The 22,290-nt window shown below is 45.0% G+C and overlaps 1 protein-coding gene across 2 annotated transcripts in view; it reads right to left on the reverse strand.

Annotated features, from left to right (window-relative positions):
- The window catches only part of PTCHD4 (patched domain containing 4), a 123,247-nt gene extending 111,855 nt beyond the window's left edge, over positions 1-11,392 (reverse strand). Inside the window, exon 1 of one of the 2 annotated variants that reach the window (XM_027830478.2) lies at positions 10,967-11,392. In XM_027830478.2, coding sequence (XP_027686279.2) covers positions 10,967-11,392 — 426 coding nt within the window. Of the gene's footprint in view, positions 1-10,792 lie in introns of both variants that reach the window. The other variant, XM_007068313.3, reaches the window with a different exon arrangement.
- Positions 11,393-22,290: the final 10,898 nt, after the last annotated feature.

Here is a 22,290-nt window from a genome sequence, read left to right on the forward strand (position 1 = left end):
AAGGTACCAATGTGAGATTTCTAAAGATAGCTACAGCACTCGACCCAAGGTTTAAAAATCTTAAGTGCCTTCCAAAATCTGAGAGGGATGAGGTGTGGAGCATGCTTTCAGAAGTCTTAAAAGAGCAACACTCTAATGCAGAAACTACAGAACCCAAACCACCAAAAAAGAAAATCAACCTTCTGCTGGTGGCATCTGACTCAGATAATGAAAAGGAACATGCGTCGGGCTGCACTGCTTTGGATTGTTATCAAGCAGAATCCGTCATCAGCATGGACGCATGTCTTCTGGAATGGTGGTTGAAGCATGAAGGGACAGGTGAATCTTTAGCGCATCTGTCACGTAAACATCTTGAGATGCCGGCTACAACACTGCCATGAGAACACCTGTTCTCACTTTCATGTGACCTTGTAAACAAGAAGCGGGTAGCATTGTCTCCTGAAAATGTAAACAAACTTGTTTATCTGAGCGTTTAGCTGAACAAGAAGTAGGACTGAATGAACTTGCAGGCTCTAAAATTTTACATTGTTTTATTTTTGAATGCAAGTTTTTTTGTACATAATTCTACATTTGTAAGTTCAACTTTCATGATAAAGAGATTGCGCTACAGTACTCATATTAGGTGAATTGAAAAATACTATTTCTTCTGGTTTTTTTACAGTGCAGATACTTGTAATCAAACATAAATATTAAGTGAGCACTGTACACTTTGTATTCTGTGTTGTAATTGAAATAAATATATTTCAAAATGTAGAAAACATCCAAAAATATTTAAATAAATGATACTCTATTATTGTTTAACAGTGCGATTAATCACGATTAATTTTTTTAATTGCACAATTAATCATGATTAATTTTTTAATTGCTTGACAGCGATAATTTTTATACTACATTATCAGATATAATATGAAACTACATTTCAAAAATCTAAATGAGACATCATTGGAAATTAAACAATGACAATGTTTCATTCATAAAATGTTCAAATGGGATGTTTTGACATTGTCAAAACTTTTCTGAGGTAGAAGGGGTGGTTCTGCTAAAACAAAATGTGGGCATAAATCGACATGATTTCACGAAGAGTTTCAAGTTCAGCAGAACTGAATTTTCTGACAGAAAATGTTTTTGCCAAGTGTTTCTGACCAGCTCTATCAGTAATATAAATATAGCATGGTCCAGTCTTCAATGTTCCAACAAATGCCCTTCCCAATCACAGCCTCCCACATACCAGCCATTACTAATGCTCTCTAGCTTTACACCCTGCACACTAGATATCTTTATATTGCTTTGCGGGAGGCTTACCCTTTTCTACCCATCTCATTCACAGGCATTTTCTGGTTCTCATTTGTATTTGTGCAGCATTACGGAAACTCGGGCTGGCTGCATTTGTTAAGCTCCATTACGAGTACAAAGACATTTTTCTTTGTAATTCATGCAACTGCATAGCCTCAGTGTGAGTGGAGCTGCAAGCTAACCCCCTTGAGCCACTCCTGAGCTGGTTCCTCAACAGGGCGTGCTCTCTGAGCTCCCATTCTGGGATGAGATGTAAAACCGATGTCCTGATGCCTCAGTATCATTAAAGACCTCGAAGCACTTTTCATGAGGCACCTAGTCCTGTTCCCCAATGTCCTAATCCGATACTAACTTGAGGGTCGTTCAGGCCTAGTAGACATTGGCCTGCATTGGGACCACTTCAGAGACACCTCACCTCAGGAACATGTCCAAGAGAGATTCTGCCAACTAGAGTTCCTTAGCGCTCAGGCGCAGTGCTTTCCCTGCTCCCTCCTCAGCATGCTGAATTCCACCCCCACATGCCAGCCCGGATGCTTCTTCCTTGTCCATGATCCTCAGGGTGTGAGCCTTGCACACCAGAGTGCAATAAGAAGGAGAACACAGGGGACTTCAATAGTGTCTAGCTGCTAGGCAGAGATATAAGGGGATCAGAAGGCTTCTTAGTCATAGAATTTAAGGCTAGAAGGGACCAGTAGATCATCTACTCTGACCTCCTGTATATCACAGGCCATCAATACCATCCTCCCAGGAAGTGACCCGTCCATTTGTACTCTCCCTGTCCACAGAAGCTGCTCCTTTCATTTCTGTTACACGTGGCACCTTCATAGAATCATAGAATCATAGAATATCAGGGTTGGAAGGGACCCCAGAAGGTCATCTAGTCCAACCCCCTGCTCGAAGCAGGACCAAGTCCCAGTTCAGTTCATGTCCGAAGCTGTTGTGTAGCTTTTTGCTATCTGTTGTTTAAAACAAGAGCTGCTTTTCAGCCCTGAAGGTGCAACCTTTCTGAAGTGCACAGAGTGACTCTCACTGTTCGCTCAATTGGTGTGCACGGAGGTTTGGAATTCATTGGGATAAAAGGCGCTGTGTACAAACACAAGACCATGGTCTGAAATGAGCTTTTTCCTCCTCTCAGAAAAACAGATGTTGGGCTCATTCTCTGCCACTTCTACAACTGTAATGGTGCAGTGCCTCTCTCTTACTACATGGTAAGACAGGTTTCAGAGTAGCAGCCGTGTTAGTCTGTATTCGCAGAAAGAAAAGGAGTACTTGTGGCACCTTAGAGACTAACCAATTCGCACAAAGAAAAGGAGTACTTGTGGCACCGGTTAGTCTCTAAGGTGCCACAAATACTCCTTTTCTACATGGTAAGACTAATGCATCTTTTGTTCTTAGCATAGTATTTAATAAATGCCCAGCACACATCATAGAGCGAGACCAGTGGGTGAGGTCATATCTTTTATTGGCCCAACTCAAAGCGGAACCAGATCCTATCGGAACAACAGATGCAAAACCTGCAGCCATATCTCCACAGCTGCAATGATCAACGCCCCCGGGAGCTCCCCGTCGACAATGAGTGGGGGTAGGTCTCCCACTGACAAAGCACTGTGCACACTACCACTTATGTCAGCAAAATGTATGTCACTCAGGGGTGTGTTTTTTCACACCCTTGAGTGAGGTAAGTTTTGCCAACATAAGTGACAGTGTCAACATGGCCTGACTTAGCTCCCCAGACTTGAAAAAGAGCTCTGTGTAAGCTGAACTGCTTGTCTCTCTTACCAACAGAAGTTGGGCCAATAAAAGGTATCACCGCACCCACTTTATCTCTCTAATATCCTGGGAGCAACATGGCTACCACAACACTGCATACGGCCCATGGCTTATCAACTATTTCATTTTCTTATTTCTTAATTAAGCAAGATGTGCATGATCTCACATGCACACACAGAATAATCAGAAACAGAAGACTATTTATATGAGTATTCTTTTTTTTTTTCTAGCTTCCTTCCCCCAGCTGCCCCTTATCCCCTCAGCATACACACCATACATCCAAGTATCAGCTAATGTCCATTTTCCACGCTCGCGGTCAACTCTTCTTATCCTTGGTCTGAGCTGCTAAAGCACCTTTCCTCTGGCTGGGAAGTTCAGACACGTGGCCTCCACTAAGACTCATGGTTAATGTTTTCTATAGATTTACCAGCAAGGTGTTTTTTGGAATCAGTTCTCAGTCCCACCACCAGAGAGCAAATCCATCAACTCGGTAGCGTGTCCCACGTCCACCGGCCCAGAAAAGGGAATCCTGGAGCTTTCACTCTTCTGCATGGCAACACGATGCACTCTGCTCCTGGATGATTAACCCAGACACCACTAGGCAGGACTTTGAAATGGATTTGAAATACTGGTATATACCACACCCATGCTTACACAGTAACACATCTGCATTCCTTTCATCCTGACAATGGTTTTACCTTGCCAATAGCTTACCAGAGCACATACTTTTTATGCTTAAAGGCAGGGTAAGGAGAACTATAACCCTATAAGTATAAGCAGAGTTACTCTCATACTTATAGAGTGTACAAGTCACTAGGCTAATGCTTGCGTTACCAATGCCCAACGTGAAACAGCTCTTTGCAGAATCCTGAGCAGGATCAAACCAAGCACTTATATCTGGTGTTTACTAAACATTACAGACAAGAGTCTACTGTCTATGGAGGAGCAGTGGGACCAGGGATCTAGTCATGTGCACACAGCTTTCCATTTCTAGTCACTGGCTCAAATCCAGCCCAGACTGGGTTGTTCTTCCTTTTTTGTAACCTGTGGCACTCATTATTATAGCATATTATTATGAATAATAATACCTGGCTCTTATATGGTACTTTTCATCAGTAGCTCTCAAAGTAGGTCACTATCATTATCCCTATTTATCCCACTTTCACTGAACAGAGAAGTGACTTTCCCAAGGTCACTCAGCAGGCTAGTGGATGAGCTAGGATGAGAACTGAGGTCTCCTGAGTCCCAATCTAGTACTTTATCCACTAGGCCACACTCCCTCCCCATTACAGACCCTCCCTGCCACAAAGAGATTACTGGCTAAAGAGATAGTACAATAGATGGAAAGGGAAACTGAGGCCTAAAGAGGTGAAGCAACTTGCCCAAGGTCACATAATAAGTCAGTGGCAGAGATGGGACTTGAACAAGTCTCCAAGGCCAGTGGCCAAACCACTAGAGCACACAGCCTTGCACTGCCCAGTGCTATATTATTTGTCAGATACCAGTAAGACCTTTGAGACAAGGTCCTTTTTTCCTACATACCTGCAAAGCACATATTGTATTTAAAAAACAATAATAAGGTGAACTATTGTCATAATATATTTGGCACAAGTTAGCATCCTGGTTGCCAGACAGAGAAAGGCCAAGGACTGAGTCGACATGAAGACTAAAATGGTCCCAAAAGTTTGTCCTTCCAGAACAGGGCTAACGTATTCCAGCAGGTCTTGCATTGCCACAACCCATGCTATCAATAAACAGAGAATTTTAGTCTTCACAACTGTCACTCTAGCAACTAATTTGAACTTTAAAGGGAAAGAAATGAGTCATAAATACACGGAGCAGGTGAAATCCGGCCATGGTATGACAACAATGAAATTCACTCCAGAGATGTGATTGAAACAACATGTTTGTAACAAAACAGTTCTGTCTAGAAAAAGCTATGGTTAAAAGAAAACTCTGGAAACTATGCTCCACTCTGTGTGTTTCTCTCTAGTACAACAGTGCTACTTTATTTTGTACAGCTCCTTTCGTACACTACTAAGCAGTGACAATTAATGCAATCAAGACACGGGAACCCTCATTATCCAGTACACAGAGTTATGAGCAAGAAAAGCACTTGCTAAAGCACTTAGAGTGTGAGTATCAAAATGCCACATCCTCTGTCGCACTGAATTTGGTAAAAATACTAAAATTATGGGCCTAATTCTTGGGTCCATTTCAGTGGCTTAACCAGTTTCTTCAGGATTCCCTATGCATAAAGGGGAACCCTGGGTGGTGCACTACCAGCGTAGGGTCTCTATGGCATCCCTCCTCCTGGCCCCTGGCATAGGTGGCCTCCCTGAGAGAAAGGGGGTATGTCTGGAGCATCCCTTTACCCCAAAAATGGAACAGCCCCTTGGAGTCTCATTTAGAGCAGCCCCGGGATTGGCGGAGCACAATTGTTACCTTTGATCCAGGTTACATTTCTCCACATCGGATCTCAGTCAGCATTGCAAATCTGGCCTCTCTCTCTTCTAGGGCACGAAGCTAGACTAACCTACCCAAGAAAAAGGCCCGGGCTAATCTATGATCCTGTGATGTCTTGAAACAGGTAGGGAATTTCATAAATTAGGGGTTTGTTACAGGAGTTGGTGGGTGAGATTCCATGGCCTGCATTGTGCAGGAGGTCAGACTAGACAATCATAATGGTCCCTTCTGACCTTAAAGTCTATGATTCTATGATTCATCTTTGTATCTGTTTTGTTGCACAGACTGACCCCTATCCTATCCTCCCCTGCTTCCCCCCAGAAATGCTTATTACCTGAATCCAGCAGTAAGGCTGCTTGACCATTTGGCACTATTGCACTCCAGGATTTGTAACTGCCGTAGCATCTACCAGCAGGGGCAGAATTAACCTGCTACAGACACCATCGCTGCCAAACTGAGCTGCCCTCACATGCCAGCAGGTTCTAACACTGTGGGAAGTGTGGACATTCTCAGACTCTTTGATCAAATACCGGAGGGGTTAAAGTTAGTGCTGCAAACATGCCGAAAGGCAGCTTGAAGAGCAGGTGTGGGTTTTTTTTAACTTTTCCCAATCTCTAGAGCCTAAGGAGAACTTAAGTGAAGTTACTTGCTGTTGCCAGCAAACGGTCCACCTCCCACTTTCATGCCCTTCCTCGAAACACCTTGATCCAAAAGGATGAGATTAAAACTGTCCCTTGCCTCTGTCCTTCCTCTTCTGAGCCCAGGATCCCCTCCCCATTCAGATTTTGTTGTGATGATTTGACTTATACAGCAGCTGCCACGAGCCTCAAAGCGCGTTACAGAATTCGAAGGTGTGGGGCTCAGCTGAGCCTGAGGGTACCAGGTGCACTATGCAGCTGCACTGCCCCAGGGGAACTGCTGGGGGAGGGACAGTGCCTTGGGGAAGCCCAATGCTTGGAGCTCCCAGGCAACCAGGAGAAGCCTGCAAGTTGTACCATTCCTTAGGATGGAGCAACATGTTCAGCTCTTTTTGCCTGGGGCCATGCTCTCCTCTCCACCCCTTCGCAGTGGCTTGGGCCCCCGGAATCACAGGAAGTCCTTGGGAAACAGCAGGCAAGGGAGATTCCTGGTACACAATTGGAGCTGAGCTCTTTTCACAGCACGGCGATTAGCGGTGCCTCGGGAGCTGCTGAGTGCTGAGCATGTGGAAATCTGGCTCCACAGCAGCACCTGTAGCATTTTGAAACCATTTAGGGTTATGAAGTGAGCACTGTCTTGAGCAATGGAGGAGACAGGGAGGTTGAACACAATCTCCCACACAACACTCCACTTAACTGAGTTTACAGTTATCAGAATGGCTGCTTTATGGGGAACTAATCTAGCCTAGTGTTCAGGAGTGACTAATACATAACTGAGGGCAGGGTTGCCAAAAATCTGTTTAATGAGGAACCATTTGACCAGTGCCAAGTAGTTAAATGATGTTTAATCTGGTGTTAAATAGGTAAGAAATTCTAAGACAGAGTCTTTTGATAGAGAAATTGGAAAACAAAGATACAAAGAAAACAACGAAGTAACATTCCGTGCTTGTATTTCTATCCAGTTTAATATTTTATTTCATTTTAAATATTCTCATTTTTAATTGCTCCTTCTCCTAATTGGGAAAGGAAGTTAACTGGGACAATGGCAGCTTACTGTGGGAGTCAGGGGATCCAGGTTGGATTTCCTGCTCTGCCACAGAGTTCCTGTGTGAGCTTGGGCAACTCACTTATACCCAGATCCTCAAAGGGATGTAGGCACCCAAGTCCCAGTGGGACCTTAGTCTCTCAGTGATTCCGTTCTCCCTTTGTAAAATGGGGATGATAGCACTGCCCTATCTGCCAGAAGTGTTGTGAAGAGAATAAATATGGTAAAGAATGTGAGGCCCTCAAATACTACAGTAGGGGTGTGGACACGTAAAAACGACTTCATGCAAGCGACTGAATAGGAAAATCCCAGCTCTTTGGTTGTACCTCCCAGGCTGCCTGGTGCTGCTTCTTAACAATTTTACCTAGCTGCTTCCAGAACAGACAGACCATACCACTGAGACTGTTCACTGAGATGGAGCAAAATCCCGCTCAAATTATTCACACAAAACGACCACTGAAGCCCATGGATTTGGCAAGAGTTGACTCATTGTCAACCCTTAACTCAGACTGAAAAAGCAAGGCCCGCTGGTGGCTGGACTCATCAGTAGAAAGGGATGGAAATTGGTGCTGTTCACAAGGGTCTGTTTGACAGAGATTACAGGGACCACTGACAAAACCAAACCCTGCTTGCATCTGAGGAAGATCATCATTCAAGTTCTCAGGCAAACTCGGGCTGACACACACCTATTGGCCGCAACAGAATAAAGACACTGGGGACATCTTCCCAGTTCACAGATAAGTGGTATAATTTTTACAAGCGATCTGGCCAATCTGAGGAGTGATCACAGAGCCCTACCTGTAGTCACTGTCCAGGGAAAAGTCCATTGGCACCAACAGGCTAAAACCTAATGTTCTTTCTCCCATTGGCTTCAGCTTCGTTGACTGCCCTGGAAGTTTACAGGAGTAGGAGGCTGGGCTGTGAGTACAACAGGGGAGCAGGATCCAGTTTGGTGTGGGGAGTTTAGCTCTCCATTATTCAGTATTCAGTAAGCTGGGTCACATCACAGCCTGCTTACTTCACTGTTTCATTGAAAAGCAATAAAAAAAATAGAAACCCCCCCAGCCCTCTGACAATGTGCTAGATAATCACGTTGGGACCAGGCTCCTCGGGCGTTGTTCTCCCATGCTGAACATCCAGGCAGTGATCTAGCTAAGTGGACACAGTGTACAAAGTGTTTGTTTGTAAACACACACTGACCACTCAAGAGCTATCCTCACAGGGCTAGATTGTCCCAGCCCTTCCTCCTATGTGCCGGGGAGTCTGAGGAAGCAAAGGCACTGCTGGTCCCAAATCAGCCTTGCTCAGATTGTGACTCTGGGGCAGCAGTGGCTACTCAGTCCATACTCCCCCACTGCAAGCCAGTGAGTAGGGAGGGTGGAAAGGAGGCAGAGGGAGTAGCAGCTGGCTTTTCTCCCACCTTAGCAGCAGGCCAAAGTAACTGGGCACCCAGTCGAAGAGTCAGTTGCTCCATGAAAGGGGGTGAAGTGCCTACTATAGCACAAGGTGGCAGAGGAGGAATTATGGCTCTGAGTCCACCAGCTCCCTAGTTTGCTCCTGGGATGGCACAGCGATGCACCACCCATCACTCAGGGCAGGCTGGCGGTTACAACCCAGCCCTTGATGAGAAAGAGAACCAGCACCGACAAACTGCACTTCTGAGGGACCATGAACTTTGCCCACGAAGGATTGTTTAAAGCTGTCTCAGAAACACTGGGAACGCTCTTCTTCCACAGTAGTTAGCCCAAGTGGGTTTTTTCAGCGTTTCACTAATACAAATAACAAACAATTACAATAATTAATTCACTTTATTCTAATACAATCAGTCAGGGATTCTGGTTTCCCACAGCCAAGTACTGACGAGTGAATAGAAAGCTCCTGCCCCATGCCCTGTCCAACTTTAAAGCTAGAGGCTAAGGAGCATAAATTCCTTCTCCTGAGAAATGCTGAGCACCTGGCAACTTCCTTGGGAGTTAGAGATGCTTGGCAGGTAGGGAGCGTCTCTCAGGGTCAGGCCTTTCGGCTCTGCGAAAGTCCTTACCAGTGTTTAGAATTCATTCATTACATGTATTTGGTTCAGTCACTAGCAGATGGCAATTTTTATTTTTTTCTTTATTTATTTTTAGAGCAGGAACTCTGGACATCTTCTGGGAAAGGGAGACAGCAGATCACCCTGACCTCCTTTTGCCAAGCTCAGTTAGATGTCCCCAGGGTTCTCTCAGAGCAGCGCTTACACAAATAAGGACATTTTTTCAAATTCACACAACCCTAATTCAACTCCAGCGACCACCTCTCTCCTGTTACGAAACGGTTTTTTGACACAGGAGACAGTGTTGAACCAAATTCTTAGATAGTTTTTACTGAAACAAAACACCCAATAAGGCAAATCTCCATCTCTCTTTCAGACTGTAAACTCTTTGGGGCAAGGACTGGTCTTACCTTGGTGTCTTGTATAGTTATCAATAAATAATAAATAAAAAGTAAGGCAGAGTAATAACTTCAGGGTCTGGCCAGTAGTTACAAAAATCTCTACCATCCTCCACACCCCAGGATGCGTGTCTTCCAACGAAAGGCAGAAACAAAAATCCACTAGAAGCCTCAATGTCTTAGAAGAAAGACCGTAAGACATTTTTTTCCCTTTGTGGGATTACACCTGACCCGTGAGTAACTATGTGCTAGGTAATTCTGTGACACTTAACGAGGTAACTCCTGCAGATAATGCAATGCCTCCTGGAGGAGTCACATTGGCAGTAATCCCTGAAACTTCTCTCACCAGCCTCCTGAAGACCTTATGTCTTATTTGCTCTGAGCAGACAAGTTCTACTAATCAACAACCAGCCTAGAAAACCCACCAGAGGTGAAAACACTATGCAGGGGGAGGTAGCGTTAAAATGGGCAGGTGTTTTGGGCTGAGTGTATATTACTTCCATTGGCGAGACTGAAACTTAGTTAGCCTTTTGCCTTGTTTTGCCTTTGCTGGAAACCTCTTGTTGATGGGATCCGTCCAGTACTCCAGCCCAGCAGTCAGTGGCAGTGCTAATTATTTTCACACTGGGAGAAAATGTCCACCCCCTCCTATGCATGCAGGTAAAGAAGAAAAAGAAAAGCCAGGACACCTGGAATCAATACAGTACAAATCCTCTGCTGTTCCTACCACACCTACAGAGTCAGTGAGAGACAAGAGCTTACTATGTATTTGAGGAAACCCTTCTCTGGCCATGTTAAAGGTGGATGATTCTGGCATGCCAGCTGGGGACTGTAGATAGGGAATCAAGATACATTTGCACCCCAGCTCTCAATGATCAATCCCCACAAACTGTGATCGATCCCCCATCCCCCCACACACACCCTCATCCCCTGCTCTGATGGATTAACCCTTAAAGATACTAGGGCAGGGTCTCACGCTGGTTCCTTCCTTGAATGCTTCTCATCATTAGTTCCCCTCAACCCACAGCCTCCCCGCCCCTGAAAGGAAATGCATCCCTTTTAAAGCTTCATATTTTGGTTCCCTGGTTGCTGTTTAGGACAAGAAATGAACTGCTGCCTCTTTAATTGGCAAAAGCATGCAGCAAGAGCATACCTTTAATTTAGTGTTGGGATAGCTCACTTGCACCCTGGCTGTTGTCTTATTGGAGAGGGCAGCCTGCCTCAGATCCTCTAGCACTGAAATAATATCATCCAGCACGCATTTCTTATCCTGATTGCTCAACACACACAGATGGGGAAAAGTATAATTATAGCCTTTGTAGTTCACCTTCATTTCCAGCACGGCTCGGTGGATCTGCAGGATCACATCAGCCTGATGCAAAATATTGCCTCCTGGTTTGGAGAGGAGGATCACCCTGCCATACCTCCCCGGGGTGTGCAAGTCCGAATAGAGCTGGCTTTTGGACTGCTCCAGGGGGAAAAGGCTACTGGCTAAGCTCCGCTCGATCTTGGCCAGGCTGTGGCTGGGGGCTACCAGCGTCTCCAGGTCCCTTTCCGCCTGGAAGCGGTTGAGCAGGCTGAAGCCGAAGATGATGGTCAGGACTGCGGGCAGGGTGAGGAAAAACACCGGGTGCCTGCTCACGAACAAGCCCAGCTTGTAGCAAAACGACTGAAGCCCTCTGTGGATCACCTGCCGCAGCATCCTCCACCACATCCAGCTTGCAGATGCTCCCGGGCGTCTTCGAAAGCACATGTGACATGTGTGGCTCCTTGCCCCCCTTCCCGCCCGGTTCCCCTTTCCGCCCCCTCCCGCCCCCCACTCCCACTACTCCTTTGCAGGACTGCAGCAAGGCAGCCCACGATCGATCCGTGGGGCGCGCGCGCGCGCCTGTGTGTGTGGAGGGGCGCTGGGGGCAGGGTGGCGCCCGGGTTGTTTCCCCCCTCTCGCTCCCCCAGCTAAGCAGCGTCGCCCCCCTTCCCGGCCCCCTTCTCGCCACGGCGGCTCTGGCATTGTGCGGGGGTCGGCCCTGGCTCTGCAGTACCGGAGCGCTCCCGCTCCCCTCCACCCCGAGGGAGAGCCTCGCTAGCCATGTGCCCCGGCGGTGGAACAGGAGGGGGGGGGGGTGGGAATGGCTGCGGGCGGGCGCGGGGGGGGGGTCTATTTTTAGTGCGTTTTCCAGCAGGGTCACACGAGGCAGGGGGCTGGTGTGTGTGAGAGAGAGAGAGAGAGAGCGGGAGGGATCCCAGGGAAATGAATGGTCCTCGGGAATTAATAGCAGAGGGGGGAGGGCGTGTGTGTGGGGGGGGGGGGGGTTGCCTGGGATCCCCCATTCACCTCTAGGGAATTGCGCTCTGGTGGCAAGGGGCGGCTGCGGCTGCTGCTGCTGCGTTTGAAGGTCTCCCGGGCCACGCCAGGCTGGGGGCAGGCTCCGCTTCTCGCCCCGCGGCGTGCCGGGGGTGCGGTGCCGGGGAGCCGCAGCTGCGGGCTGGCTGCCGGGACTTCTGCTTGGGACAGCGGGGCCTCTCTGGGGGACACGGGGAGCGGAGAGGGCGAGGTCCAAGGGGCTCCGGGTTCCCAGTTTGGGAAGTGATGGTGGGGGCATGCCCCTCCCTGCCCATTGTGCCTGGTGAAAGCCGGTCCCATCGCTGCTCTGTCCCGCAACACCCTGCGTTAGAACCCTGACCCTCAGTTGCTTTGTTTGTGTGTGTGTGTGTGGGGGGGGGGGGGGTGTTAAACAGAGTATCTCCCTCCCCCCCCCCCATTTGCACTAATATAAATGTAGCTTCCCAAGCAGGGGCTGCCCCACAGATCAGCTGAGGAAAGCTGGGGGAGAGGGGAATTGGGGGAGAGGGGAAACAGATCCCGACTGCAATCACCTGAAACAGAGCGCACGAGTGCAGTGTTTGTTAACCTCGGCGATACCAGGGACTGGCTTGCAGCCTTCCTAAACTCTGTCAGGGACCAGCGCAGGTCCATCGACCGGCTGTTGAGAGACACTGGACTAGAAGATCCATACACCTAACAAAGGAATTTCCTAAAACTAGACACTAATTACCAGCCCCTTCAAGAATAACAACCCAACCGAGGCTAGAGGAAGGACAATACCCCAGAAAAAAAAAACTCTCCAAAATATAGCCACAGACAAGACATTGCATAAGAGCAGAGGATTCGTTTATGCTGTTTCTGAGGCCAAGAGAAAGGTGCCTAATATCCAGGTGGTTGTTTGCAGGACAAGAGTTCTCTGGCTCATCCTCTGAGTGGAAGTTTCTAAGCAGGAGGAATTGTTTTTAGGATGCTTTAGCCAGGGATGCTTGGGACAGCAGGTTCAGTGTTAGCAGTGGTGATAACACCTGACAGAAGAGAGGAAGGGTTTCCCCTCTAGTATAATCTAAACCATAGGTTTATTGATCTCTAATTTAAGTCTTAAGGGGAAAAACAAAACAAAACCCAGAATAGCTACTTAATGGATTAGCACCTTAAAAATTCCAATAGACTGTATAGCCAGTTTTGTCAACAAAAACTGATTGATCCTGGTAGGATATCGGTGACATTGTGAAAAGCTTAGGATATTGTGAGTTGCTTTCCTAACAAGCTAATGTTGCAACACAAGGAGATCAAGAGATAGAAAAAACAACAGAAAGCTTGAGCCCATTGGTTAAGAGATTTGACTCACACCAAGAATTACTAACAAGTGCTAGACAGAGCTTCCTCATTCATCCAAATAATATACCACAGACCTTGCAGAGAAGAGGTGTCACTGAATTATCCCTAAGCACTCGGGAGACTTGCAGTGATGGATCTTGCATGGCATTGCAACAGCCAATCACTTTGTGAGCCACATCCCCCCAGGTGTCTGCACAGTGACCATTTTGTTTGGCCTCAGATAGGGGGGTTCAATTTTTTCCCCATTTGATTCCTCTTTTTGATTTTTTGTGGCAGCCATTCATTGCCTTCTGCAGGGTTTTCTCCAGGCCCCAGTATTCTGGCAGGGACATACAGTGCTTGCCCACAGCCTGGCTTCTGCTTGACCAATTTTTTTACCTAGGCAGGCTAAACTGGCAGTTTTGAAATCTCACAAGCACAGAGTGGAGGGGCAGAAGGGAGTGGTGTGCTGGGGCTGTTCCACACACCGATTGGGGCCTGGCTGCAGATTGACTATTCCCTTTCATAAACTGACAATCTGGATGTGTTTCAGCTGACCTGATACATTGTTACTGTTTTGGGTGAACTTGATGATGGTGATGCCTTAGTGATCTATGTGCATAACAGTTAATATTTTTATAACACAGGTCTATGTTTTATATGTAATTTCACAGTGTATAAAGGTGTTTTTCCCATCACTAAATTCATTCTCTCTCTCTCTCTCTCTCTCTCACACACACACACACACACACACACACACACACACACACACACACTTACTTTCCAATCTGATTGGACACACAAAAGGGGGTTTGTCAGAATCTTTGCAATTGTTCTTTGTTATAATTATTGCTTTTACTTCTATATCTGACAACACAGATCACAGACATGAGGTTATTGTGGTTTTGAAGGAGCCAGACATCTGACTCTGACATAAGGGAAGAAAAGGCAGGAATACAAACCCAAATTTGTGCAGCTAGGTGCCTGAGTTAGCTTCCTCAATCTACATTTAGGTGCTGTATTACGTTTAGGTACCTAAAGATAAATGGCCTGATTTTCAAAAGCACTGATCAATGGGTGCTGCAGGTGCTCAGTGTCTTTAAAAAAAATAATCAGGCTCTTTTTAGATCAGTGCCTAAATATGGATTTAGAAGCCTATATTCAGGCACCTGCATTTGTAAATACTGGGCATAGTCCTTATGGGGAAGGGTACTAACATGGGTACACAAACAACAACAACAAAATCACGATACCAGATTCTCTGCTCTGGGAATTTGCCTCAATTTCAGCTATCGGCATACCTGTACCATTGCAAACTGAGTGCTGGAAAGGAAAGGAAGCTTGATCCTTTCTTGGTTCCAGGCAGGGTTAAACTCCACCAGTGCAAAGTGCAGCTTTCCTTGTTCACTGTACCAACAACTGAAATCAGGTCTAATACCCACTTGGGTCAAGGTCTAAATGTAAAGGTCCTAGTGTCATCTTCTGAACTTACACATGAGCTGGTCTCCTACATGTCATAATCTATCTCCATGTTATTACAGAGGTGAGTACATAATGACACAGGGGCCTTGAGCACTGGTGCACCGTGGTCCCTCCTATTCTCTGCCCGGGGCACAGAACAGTCTAGTCTCCTGTGGGCTGTAATACTTCGGTCATCTCATTTCGGTTGTTGGATTTAGTGTGTGGGTGTTGGTGGCCTGCAGTATATAAGAGGTCAGACTAGATGATCTAGTGGGTCCTTCTGGCCTTAAACTCTATGACATAGAGGAAAAGTTCACATCAGAGTATGTTTTACTCTGTAATGTTTCCTTCAATGAGGGAAAGGTGAACACACACACATATCCCATTCACTATACACAGGATGTAGCGCTGATAAATGTTGTATTTCACAGTACCTGGCATGTGGCGGTGTGCCATTGGAAGCGGTCAGCCATGTATGAATGAGGCATGAAAGTGCCTTTCAGTCTGAGGTGTTCAGGGTAAAAAAAAAACCCCAAGATTGTACACAGAGGGACTTTTTGAACCTGACAGTTCTTTGCCTTGCATCTCATTTGGTCATTTACAGCAGTACAAAGTCACTGCAAAAAAGGTGTAAATGCCCTCCCTCCACAAAATCAGGTAGTGTTTTACACTGAATTTGCACATTGTAAGTTACTCCACAACATGTAAGGTAATTAACAGTAGGGCTCATTTGAACCTTGCTGTAACCCATGGCATGTGGTTCCCTGATGTGATTCACCAGTGACACATTGCAATGAATATTGCCTGTACTGGGACCAGTGCTATTCAACATACTCAAATGATCTAGAAAGGGTAAGCAGTGAGGTGGCAAAGTTTGCAGATGATAAAAAATGACTCAAGATAGTTAAGTCCAAAGCAGACTGTGAAGAGTAAAAAGGGATCTCACAAAACTGGGTGACTGGGCAACAAAATGGCAGATGAAAGTCAATGTTGATAAATGCAAAGTAAGGCAAATTGGAAAACATAATCCCAACTATACATATGAAATGATGGGGTGTAAATTAGCTGTTACCACTCAAGAAAGTGATCTTGGAGTCATTATGGATAGTTCTCTGAAAACATCTGCTCAATGTGCAGCGGCAGTCAAAAAAGTTACAGAATGTTAGGAATCATTTCCAAAGGAAAAGATAATAAGACAGGGACTATCACAATGTCACTATACAAATCCATGGTACACCCACATAGAATCATAGAACTGGAAGGAACTTTGAGAGGTCATCTAGTCCAGTCCCCTGCACTCAAGGCAGGACTAAGTACTATCTTGAATACTGCCCACAGTTCTAGTTGGCCCATCTCAAAGAAGATATATTAGAATTGGAAAAGATATGGAGAAGGGTAACAAAAATGATTAGGGGTATGGAACACCGTCCAAATAAGGGGAGATTAAGACACCAGACTATCCAGCTTGGAAAAGAGATGACTAAGAGGGGAAATGATAGAGGTTTATAAAATCAGGACTGGTGTGGAGAAAGTGTTATTTACTCCTTCATATAACACGAGAACCGGGGGACACCCAATTAAATTAATAGACTATAGGTTTAAAAACAAACAAAAGAAAGTATTCACACAATGCTCAGTCAACCTGTGGAACTCATCGCCAGGGGATGTTGTGAAGGTCAGAAGTATAACTGGGTTCAAAAAATAAGTTCATGAAGGTTGGGTCCATCAATGGCTATCAGCCAGGATGACTAATCCTCTGACTGTCAGATGCTAGGACTGGACAATAGCATATAAATCACTTAATAATTGCCCTGTTCTGTTCATTCCCCCTGAAGCATCTGGCATTGACCACTATCAGAAGAAAGGACAGAGGGCTAGATTGACCACTGGTATGACCCAATATGGCCATTCTTATGTTTATGTGATTTATTTATTTTTCATTATCACATTTCAGGGTGCATGGAAAAGCAACATAGCACTGGACTGGGAGTCAGGAGAGCTGGATTTTATTCCTACCCATGCCATTGTCTTGCTACATGACCTAACTCAACCTCTTTGTTGCATAGTCTCCCAGTTGTTACAATGGAGCTAATATGTACCCACCTTTGTAAAATTCGTTGAGATGTATGGATAAAAATTGTTGTTTACATGGTCAGTATCATTGTTAAGAATTTCTGAATCCTTGAATGTACAGAAATCATGGAATTAGGATTCAGTGAGTGCACAGGAAAGTCAGGGGCAGGGGGATGTCTTTTGAAAATGCAACGTAGCCTCCTAAATCATTTAGGTGCTTTCCAAAATTGAGTCAGGCACTTTGGGCCAGATTTTAGGTACCTAAAGATGTAGGTATGATTTTTTTTTTAAATGCAACTAATAAAATACTTAGCTCTTATATAATGCTAGGCACCTATGTGCATCGCTAGGTACCTAGAGATGCCTTTACATATCTGACCCTTTGGAGCCTGTCTCACTAATGTTCCTGACTAAGTTAAGTTTGAAAATGGGATTTAGGCTCCTAAGTCACTGAGGTATTTTTGAAAATTTTACCCCTCCCTGTTCCTTTTGGCCAGATCATTCTATGTACATTTTCTATCCCTTTCTTGGAATTCACCTTCCCTGCCCCATTTCTTCACCTAATTAGAGCCACATTACTCACTTCAGTCCCAGAGCTCTATGAAAATACCTACCGCACATTGGATAACTGATATTTTCATTAGTGCTTGTACATTTCATCCAGGGGAAAATGTTCCACCAGGAAATGCAGTCTTCCCACTGTTATTTGCAAAGTTCAGCTTCTCAGATCGAAATCATGACTGTTTGTGAATTTGCCGTTTCTACAATGTAAACAGATTTTTCTGGGGAAAATGAGCCTCACACTGCCTGAAGCATTTCAGACTACCATTGGAACCCCACCAAGAGGAATCCATTTTTGTTTGACCAAGCTTGATACAGTATATTGGGACCCTGAAGGGGCTACATCTAAGCAGCTGTTCTGCTTTTTCAAAACCCTTCACTTTATGGGGGAAAGAGATGAAAATGAAACAAACAAACAAAATTTTAAACAAAAAAAAATGTGATTTTGACGGGGTTCCATAAAGCACTGAGAATTTTCATACAGCTTCAGTGAATCACTTATGTAACAAAAAATCAAAGACACATGGTGCTTGTATAATGGAAAATTATGGCCAAAAGAAAAGTAACTGCACCATCGTGCCAGCTACATCTGCTCCTTAGCACACAGCTTGTTCTTTTGTCAAAATCAGGCAGCTGTCGCTTGTCTTGCCTTTCTGGGTCATGTTGTTGTAGCTGTGTTGGTCCCAGGACACTAGAGACACAGGGTGGGGGAGGTAATAGCTTTTATTGGATCAGCGTCTGTGGGTGAGAGACAAGCTTTCGAGCTTACATGTAAGATATTAAATATAAAATAAAATCTTCAATAAAAGATATCACCTCACATGTCTTTCCGGGTCAGGTTATTAAGACATTGGTAGCAAAGCAAACTCCAGCAACAGCTGATCTAAGGTAATGTCCCACATTCTTCCTAAGCAGTCTTCCGACCAGGGAACAGCAAGCAATGGTGCTGGTAGTGCAGATGGATTATTATTTAACGTTTTCTTGTGGTGGGCCAAGAGGCCTCAAGCAGGTCAGGACCGCATTGCGCTAGGTGCTGTACTCTCATATAGTAAATGACAATCCTTGTCCCCCAAAGAGCGTGTATTCTGAAAGGCAAGACATAGCAGATGGTTGAGACAAATGCAGACTAAGGGAAGACAGAACAACAAAAACAGGACATTGTCATAAATTCTTGAAGGCCAGGAAGGGCCATTAGACCATCTCATCTGACCTCCTGCATGACACAAGCCATAGAATTTCACCCAGTTACTCCTGTATTGAGTCAAATAAGTTGAATTTCACTAAAGTATGTCTTCCAAAAAGGAATCTAGTTCTGATTTTAGCACACACTAGCTATATAAAATGACAGCTAGCCAATCAGGTGCAGTCATCATAACTTGCCACAGCCTAGTGGTTATCAGCTTGCAGTTTCCTTATTGCAGAGATGAGTTTTGAGGAGACACTTGAAGGAGGATGAGATGTTGTTGCCCTTACAGATGGATTAGGTTTCCTTATACATATGGAGAGAGGCTATTCTGATAATATTAAAGTTATCATCGACCTATAGTACTTGGAGTGCAGGGGACAGAGTCACATTACATTGGCTGCATACATTCTTCTCTGAGAATTCCCACAAGATTAAGATAGGCAGTTCCTCTTCCTTGTCCTCACTGGTGGAGCCCTGAAGAGCCTAGGCCTATGCCAGTACTCTTGGTCAGTGTATATACTAGACCACTAGAAAGACTGAGAAATGCTACAGGTAACAGTGCCAATAATACACTGACAACACCCAGCTCTGTCTCACAAAACTCTATCAGCATCGACATGGAAGCTAGGTAGGATGGATGGCTCACCGATTAGAGCACTAACCTAGTGCCTTGGAGACTGTGTTCAATGGCCTGCAGGTTCAATTTCCTGTGTGATTTTGGGCAAGTCACTTAGTCTCTCTCCACCTTAGCTCCCCACCGTAAAATGGGATAAGAACATAAGAATCCCTACTTTGCAGTGGTTGTGAGGGTAAGTTTATTAAAGATTGTGAGGCACTCAGATACAGTAGTAAGGGGGCCAGGCAAGTAAGTAAAATACAATAGATACTGATGAAAATATGCATATTTAGAGACATGGCTCATCACACATTAATTTCCCCCCAGTGTAGAAAAATAGAGAAGATGGAAAAGAGCTTGCTTATTATCTATGTAATACACGATAGCGGAGTGAAAAAGTTTTACTAGTGTGAGTCACATTACTCACACATCACGTTGCCACGCGTGAATTATACAAGGCATCTCAAATGACAAAAAGCAGATAAGGCTTTAGAAGTCAATATTAACAATATGAAGAAGTGCTCCGCAGAGTGAATAAGGGGTCAATATTTTGAACCCAGTGAAGTAATATGTTCCCTGTGGTTAATACCAATGAATGGCATCAGCGGCGTCATTTAATGATTCCATCGAGATGTTAATGAAATTTGCTGAGGATTCTAAGTCAAGAAGTATGAGTGAGACCAAAGATATAACACAAAGGTGTCTAAAGAAGCTAGAAATATTGCCAGAAAACAGAAGATTCAATTTGGAAGAAAAAAATGCCAAATGCAGACCCGCAAAGCAACGTATGACAACGCACAGCAGATTAGATGGGAGTTTGAAAGAAGATTTGGCAGCAGCAAAAGGCAATACAGCGCTGGGTTGCTTACACAGAGATCTCGTATCATGAAACAGCAGAGTAATAGCCTCTCTCTCTATTTCTGATGTGTCTGCACCTGGACTAGTGTGTTCAGTTCTGGGCATCCATTGTATCAGAAAGATATTAGAACACTGTAGAGAGTATAGCAAGAATTATCAGGGGGCTGCGTGGCCTGGCTTATCTGGAATGACTAAAAAGGGCTGGAAAAAAGTCGAGTTTGGCTCTAAGTGATGTCTAAGGGCCAGACTGCCATATGCGTATTCACAAGGATAGTACCATAAATAGCGTTGTTGACTTCAGAGTGACTAGTCAATGAGAATGAGGGTATCACAGTCTGGCCTTTGGGTGGACATATCAGTTAATAATTATTTAAAGACTATAACAGCAAGGAGGGAAAGTTGTTATTTAGGGTGACCATAGAGGATGTAACTAGAGACCTGTCTATATGAGAAAGTTGCACCAATTTAACTTGGGCCTGGTCTACACTACACGTTTAGGTCAACATAAGCTGCCTTGCATTGACCTATCTGTGGAAGTATCTTCACTTAATTTGGCTCCCACCAATGTAAGTGCCGTTCTATGCTGATTCAGTAACACCCCCTCCTCAAGCAGCGTAGAGTCACAGTCAATGTAATTAGGTTGAGGCAGTGCCAGTGTAGACACTGCATTGCTTACATCGACTGTTACTGGCTTTCAGGAGCCATCCCACAAAGCCCCACACTGACAATACAATCGATACAAACGCACCGGGTGAGGACACGCACCGTGGACACAAAAAGCCAAGTGTGCACACACAGAATCAATTTAATAACCACAGTGGCTGTATGCCAACAAAAATTAGGTTGACATAATATTGTAGAGTAGACATGGCTTAGTGCAGTGGACGGGGAGCCAGGGGCCATTGTCGGTGGCCGGGGCCAGGAATGGAACCATGAGCTAGGGACCAAGGCCATGTCTGGGGCTGGGAGCAGAACTGCAGCTGAGGCCGGGAGTGGAGCTGTGGTCCAAGCTGCAGCTGGGGGCAGGAATAGGGCCGAGGCCCGAGCTGGGGGCAGAGTGGGGCTGGGTGGCACTCCCTCCCTACTTCCCCATGGGGGCTGTCCCAGGCCCCCATCCGTGCCCCCACAACATTCCTCTGTGCCCCCCCAAGGGGGACACACCCTACAGTTTGGGGGCCACTGCATTAGTGTGTGATTTTGAAACTGATATAATTAAACTGGTGCAAAAAGTCTGTGATGACACTTCTTTTAAATTATGCTTCTTTTGTCTTAGTTTAAACTGATGTGGAGTAGGTTTAATTTAAACTAATATAAGACACTTCTAAAAAGAAATATGAGCACTCACAAAGCCTTTTGTACTGTTTAACTAAAAATCGGTATAAAAACCCCACTTAATTTAAACCAGTGCATATTCCTTGTGTAAATAAGATCTAGGTGCATTGGAATGAAATTAAGTAAGGGAAAAATTAGGGTGAATGAGGAAAAGCTTCCTAACAATGAGTTCTTTGAGACAGTGGACTAGTCCTCTTTGCAAACGGTGGGACTCCTGTGATGTGGACGTTGGCAGAGTAGATGGGAACAATGGATATTTTCTTACCCGTTGTTACGCGTGAAGGTGTTATATTAATTGGGGTGCCAGCATATTTAAAGAAAAAATTGCCAAGCTGTGTAAATCTAATACATTTTGTTTGTTATCAATCCCATTAGGGTTTAGCACATGGGTAACAACTGGTACTATCACCAAAACATAGGGTGCTTCTCTTTAATGTTTTCTGAAGGGAAAAGTCATTCTTAAAACAGGAGACTTTATACCCGATTGCTGTAAATTGGGGGCAGCACCACTGAAGTCAGCAGAACTATGCTCATTTTCAGCCCTTTGAGGGTTGTCTTTCCCAGCTCAGGGTCAGATTCTCAAGTCTTTTTCTGTCCCCTTTGCACCACCCAAACATTACAAAGGTGCTGCAATCTTGCTGTCACTGCAAAATTATGAGGAAAATTCTTGATGAAATTCAATAAAGTCAAGCGTAAAGTACTTCACTTAGGAAGGAAAAATCAAAATGGGGAATAATGAGCTGCTGAAAAGGATGTGGGGGTTAGAGTGGATCACAAATTGAATATAAGTCAACAATGTGATGCAGTTGCAAAAAAAAAAAAGTCTAATATTGTGGGGTGTATTAACAGGAATGCTGCATGTAAGACACACGAGTTAATTGTCCAACTCGGCTCAGCACTGGAATACTGTGTCCAATTCTG

Source organism: Chelonia mydas, chromosome 3, assembly GCF_015237465.2.
Source record: "Chelonia mydas isolate rCheMyd1 chromosome 3, rCheMyd1.pri.v2, whole genome shotgun sequence".
NCBI classification, from domain to species: domain Eukaryota; kingdom Metazoa; phylum Chordata; order Testudines; family Cheloniidae; genus Chelonia; species Chelonia mydas.